Source organism: Branchiostoma belcheri, unplaced genomic scaffold (genome assembly GCF_001625305.1).
Source record: "Branchiostoma belcheri isolate BF01 breed outbred unplaced genomic scaffold, Haploidv18h27 scaffold218, whole genome shotgun sequence".
Lineage (NCBI taxonomy): Eukaryota > Metazoa > Chordata > Leptocardii > Amphioxiformes > Branchiostomatidae > Branchiostoma > Branchiostoma belcheri.
Window position 1 is genome coordinate 230,484 of NW_017803691.1, and position 6,138 is coordinate 236,621.

The 6,138-nt window shown below is 40.5% G+C and overlaps 1 protein-coding gene across 1 annotated transcript in view; it reads left to right on the forward strand.

The window, feature by feature from the left end:
- LOC109470053 (spermatogenesis-associated protein 4-like) overlaps positions 1 to 6,138 on the forward strand; it is a 26,755-nt gene that overhangs the window by 1,864 nt on the left and 18,753 nt on the right. Inside the window, 5 exon segments of the mRNA XM_019768830.1 lie at positions 362 to 491; positions 2,253 to 2,371; positions 2,915 to 3,011; positions 4,508 to 4,576; positions 5,465 to 5,525. Of these exon segments, the coding sequence (XP_019624389.1) occupies positions 362 to 491; positions 2,253 to 2,371; positions 2,915 to 3,011; positions 4,508 to 4,576; positions 5,465 to 5,525 (476 nt within the window).

A 6,138-nucleotide genomic window follows, 5' to 3' on the forward strand; every position in this document is an offset into this window, starting at 1 on the left:
TTCATCATCCAATAAGATAAACTTGAAGACCGAGGTTTAAACTTGGTGCCCCTGAATCCTCAAACACTCACAAAAACCCAAGTTTTGGGCCTACCAAGGAGGCTAGTATTTCGGAGTGTATATAAAATCTATTTGTCTTTTATATACACACCGGGAGTGTATATAGCCACGGCGTAATAAAAAAGATTAAAAACCTCCTTGCATATTGATGTTTAGCCACTGGTCAAGCTGCTCACGAACTCAAAACCGTACGTTTACCGGCTCTAAAATTCATACGCCATTTGCTTTATGGCAGCTAATGAGACAAAAGTATGGTTTCTTTCATCATTTATTGAAAATAGTATTGTCTATTTTGTTTCAGGGATTTCTCCAACGGTTTTCTGGTTGCAGAGATTTTCTCCTGGTATTACCCACAGTCTATCCAGATGCACTCCTATGACAACGGAACATCTTTACCCACCAAACTGGGCAACTGGTCCCAGCTGGAGAGGGTGAGTAGAAGAACACTGTGTATATATAATTGTAGGAAAGCTGTGTGGACTGTAAGAAACAGGGGCAAGCAGTAGAAACAGGAAGAAACCCCTGGTCCTGGGTGGGTTCGAACTCACGGTGACGCCCTCCCAAGCACCAGCTTCAAACTCCGACTCTCTAACCACTTGGCTGAAAAGGTCCAGACCCCTCGGCCGGGTCAGTTGGTAGTGCCTATAACCCCCCCATTGTTACACTACTCACCCTTTTCTTTTCAAGATTCGTCCTCGAATCTTCCGAATTTGACATCCCTGGAGCGGCGCTCTTTGCCAAACTCCAAGGGCCGGTGTGGGAACCACTGTAAGAAACAGGAGGAGCCAGTAGAAATAGATAAAAACCCACTGGTCCCGGGCCGGGGACCAAACCCGGGCACCAGTCCACACACCAACACTCTAACCACTCGACCGAAAAGGTCTAGACCCATCGGCTGGGTCAGTTGGTAGCGCCTATAACCCCCCCATTGTTACAGGACATTCAAAATTAAATGGCAGCATTAGTGTCTGTTCAACGTCCAAACAGCAACATTAAAGCAATACTATGTAAGATTTTCACTATTTTAAACATTGTTGTTTTATACAATTTTCTTGGGCTATAATCCTACCTTGATTCATAATGACATTTCGGGAGTAAAAGATTAATTTTTTAATGTCGTTGCACAGCAAAAATGTGTTGGAAGCTGCTTAAGATACCCGAACAAAATCCGCTGTTCATTTACATTCTGTCATTCTTTTCAGAAGCCTCCTAAAAATACTTATTCTTGCACTTATTGAAAATCACAATCTAGAAAATTTCAATTATCTACATTACAGTTTTGGTGCAAAAATATTTCATAATACAGCTGTATCAATTTAAGATCTTGGAATCCAAGAATAGACACTAAGAATTAAGTGAGATTTTTTAGTTAAAGATATGACGTTACATGTATTATAGCATGCAGACATTGTTGTTGTTTTTTTGTGCTCCAGCAAACCACTACCTCCTCCCATTTGGAACCAGAACAGTTGTCTGCACACTATATCTTGAACTAAAAAAACTAACTTTATTCTTGGTGTCTGTTGAGTCTCTGGATGAGTCAAGCATTTGAATAAAAAGCATTGCGTATACCGGGTACCGCCAAAGCAGAGTCAAGTTTTGAGTTCTACACTTTTGTCCAGTATGTTCATGGTGGTTTACGCAAAATTATTCTGCATGAAGAAATACAATTGTATGATCCGTAGATAATTTCATCAGGTTGGTAAACGACTGAATAGCAAAGTTCTTTTTATCACAACCATTAATTTTTCAAGCCGACATTTTGATGACCTCCTGTCATCTTCATCAGGGCAATTCTGATATAATTTCTATTTGGGACTGTGATAGCTCAGTATAGTTAACAAATCTTATATATAGAAACACTTTACATTTGGAACCACATATTTCCCTATGATGTAACAATGCCTAGTATGTATGTCACGATTACACTACGTTCCGGAATGTATTGTAAACAGAAAAAACTAGCTTAAGTGCACTATGAACTATGTAACACCTTTAGTGCACTATGCACCAAGTAACATCTAGCGTCAGTGCACAGTAAACCAGTCAAAATTGCCCTGATGAAGGTGACAGACGGTCATCGAAACGTCGGCTTAAAAAATAAATGGTTGTGATAAAAAGAACTTTGCTATTCTACAACTGTATGATGTACGCACCAAGAAAACTTATTGTTCTGGCTTTTACTGTTTCAGGTATTTGTAAAACACAGCTTGGATATTCCAAAGGAGCTGATAGATGGAACGATCCATTGCAAGCCGGGGGCCGCAGAGCTATTGGTACAGCAGACATACACTATCCTCACTAACAGAATGTAAGTTGTGTAAACATTTTTCATATGCAAAGCTTGAAAGTCTAATAAACCTGGCAAAGACACAATGTATAATGTCCCACTGCCCCTACAGCCTCAAAAAGGGAAAAAATGGTTGTGTGGTCCTGGTCACAAAGAACCCCACAGGTTTAAAAGATGGACTGATTCATGTCACCAGCAAGGCTGGAATCGTGGGAAAACTGCTCACTTTGTCATTGAAAAAAGTTATCTCAAAACAAAACGCAGGAAATGCCATTTCAGAAGGTTCATTTTTCCAAATTTCCTGGGGGAGCATGCCCCCGGACCCCCCTAAGAACCTTGCGCCTTCCCTCAAACAGTGGGGAGAACCCCCCATTCAAAATCCTGGCTACGGGCATGCACAAAGTACCCGTCAGAACTAAGAGAGTTTATGTCACACAATCATGTTGAATAAGACTTTGAAATTCTTATTTAAGTCTTGATATTGTATTGTTTGTACTGTCGTCATCTTCCAACATTCCATAAAAGTTGTAATATTAGTTATATATTGACTGTTTCTCTTTCCAGAGTGAAGAATTTGCCTTCTGAGCAGGAGCAGATTGACTTCACAGACAGGAGCTATCAACTGACCCTGCCCATGCATGCCAGGTCAACAGTCTCACAGGTGCAGTATGGTCACTTCATCAAGACACTCTGATTTGCATAATTCATAGAGTGGACGTATTTCAGCACAAGGGACAGAGACAGTCAAGTTTTTAGAGTGGACGTATTTCAGCACCAGGGACAGAGACAGTCAAGTTTTTAGAGTGAGCGTATTTCAGCACCAGGGACATAGACAGTCAAGTTTTTAGAGTGGACGTATTTCAGCACCAGGAACAGAGACAGTCAAGTTTTAAGAGTGAGCGTATTTCAGCACCAGGGACAGAGACAGTCAAGTTTTTAGAGTGGACGTATTTCAGCACAAGAGACAGTCAAGTTTTTAGAGTGAGCGTATTTCAGCACCAGGGACAGAGACAGTCAAGTTTTTAGAGTGAGCGTATTTCAGCACCAGGGACAGAGACAGTCAGGTTTTTAAAGTGGATGTATTTCAGCACCAGGGACAAAGACAGTCAAATTTTTAGAGTCGAGGTATTTCAGCACCAGGGACAGAGACAGTCAAGTTTTTAGAGTGGACGTATTTCAGCACCAGGGACATAGACAGTCAAGTTTTTAGAGTGGATTTATTTCAGCACCAGGGACAGAGACAGTCAAGTTTTTAGAGTGAGCGTATTTCAGCACCAGGGACAGAGACAGTCAAGTTTTTAAAGTGGAGGTATTTCAGCACCAGGGACAGAGACAGTCAAGTTTTTAGAGTGAGCGTATTTCAGCACCAGGGACAGAGACAGTCAAGTTTTTAGAGTGAGCGTATTTCAGCACCAGGGACAGAGACAGTCAGGTTTTTAGAGTGGATTTATTTCATCACCAGGGACAGAGACAGTCAGGTTTTTAGAGTGGGTGTATTTCAGCACCAGGGACAGAGACAGTCAAGTTTTTAGAGTGGAGGTATTTCAGCACAAGGGATAGGGGCAGTTATGTTAGAGTTTTCTGTTAGAGCGTATTTCAGCAATATATGTACACTGATATCACATCACACACTAAAGGTCAGCAGTGTAACATGTAAAAATCACACACAGATATACATACACACACACACACACACACACACATATTCACACACATCACGCATACACACACACACACACACACACACATGCACACACACACACACACAAATACACTCAGACACACACAGACACACATACGCACACATACATATACATGCACACATACATACACATACACATACATGCACACAGACACACACATGCATGGACATACAGGCACACAGACACACACAGAAACACACACACACACACATACATGCACACACACATGCACACATACATACACACACAAACACACAGACATGATACATGCACACACCATCACACACACACATGCACAGGCACTCTCCCACACACAGTCACACATTAACACGTTTGCACATACACACATTCATACACTGTGTATGATCACTAATTGCTATGTGAAATCAAGACCCTTGGTGCAAATGAATTTCTATCATGAACATCAAATGAAGTATTATCCTTTTTCTTACAGGCATTGAAAAATAATCTGAAGATCACAGAGTTCATGACTGACCCAAACGTAATAACATGTCAAGAAAAGGTAATGTTCACAACGTTTGTTTTAAGTGTCTGTTCCTTTCCAGAATTCCAATGATAGTTTGCGGTCATTTGATGAGTAACACATAATTTCACCAGTCCACATAGATCTGCTACCCTGAAAAATGTGTGTATCTTGCAAATGTACATATTTGATATACATATCAGTCTGTATATTAATGGACATGAACTTCAAAATCTCTATCTTGTTAACTTGAAGCTTTTTTCATAACAACACCATGTCTTTATTAGTCTATAACCACCTGAGGTGGCACATTCTCATTATGATATCCATATTTGATTGTTTACCACTTCCCTTTGTTTAAGTTGAAAGGGACATGGTCCATATGAGGTCAAAATTCAAGGTCAGATAGGAAGGTCAAAGCTACCACACTACATGACAGCTATCATATTAAAAGATATCCCACAAACACTTATAAAAAAACATAGTGTGAATTTGCCACCTTAGGTGGTACCCATAACTCACCTGGCTTATGTGGACTAAATTTTCTCAGTCCTTTGGGTGTGTGCAAATTAGCTCAATTGGTAGAGTGCTTGCTTTGTAACCAGGAGGTCGTGAGTTCAAACCCTGGCTGGGTCATACCAAAGACTTGGTACAAAAAAATGGTACACACTTCTTTCTCTGCTTAGCACATATGAGAAAGAGTGTGGGAAGGTCAAATACACAGCACTACCAGCAGACCAGCCCCCTGCTGTAGTGCATTGCACAATTGTGTGTCACCCAAAGGCTACGGAAATGGATATGGGCACCACCCTACGCTCTGCATTAGGGCACGGGAGACCTTTCTTTCTTTTTTCTTTGGGTGGTTGTCATAGACAAATTTGACTGAATTTACTTGATCCCTCATGAGATTTTCTCTTGCACTTCTAGGCTCAACAGCTCATCCACAAACACCAGCAGCACAGGGTGCAGGAGAGGGTGGAGGATCCAGGTAGGTTTAAATCATCATGGAGGTCATGCAGAAATGTCCCCATGAGTCTTAAGCACGTTAGGCCACACCAATTTAATTTGTTGCTTCTCGGATCGCTTTGTCCATTTTTTTCTGATTTGCAAAAGAAAAATTTTTTGGGGTTCTAAATTAACTGCAAAATGCTCAATGAAAGACATATTTTGGCCCCAACGGTTGAAAAAAAGTCCTTTTCTTCCTAGTTCTTAAGTTTTTCAATGTAACAATGTAATTATAAACCAGCCTGGTATGTTAACTTCATGGCTCATATTGTAACATTTCTGGCTATCATGGGGTGCCTTGGCCTATTATTTTTATTTCTATTTTGCCCTATCGCTCCTGATTTTTTCTGGAAAAATCAGAGAAACAACAAATTAAATTGGTGTGGCCTAATCTTAATTGAGAACATCTTCAGTATTTTCAATTGATAAAGTTGGTCTTACATGTCTGTATCTAGTCATGCGACCCTGTTCATTCAATTTTCTTGTCATTGCTGCTTTAGGCCACACCAATTTAATTTGTTGGTTCTCGGATTTTTTCATGAAAAATGTGAAGCGACAGGGCGAAAAAAAAAAAAAAANAAAAAACAATACGACCC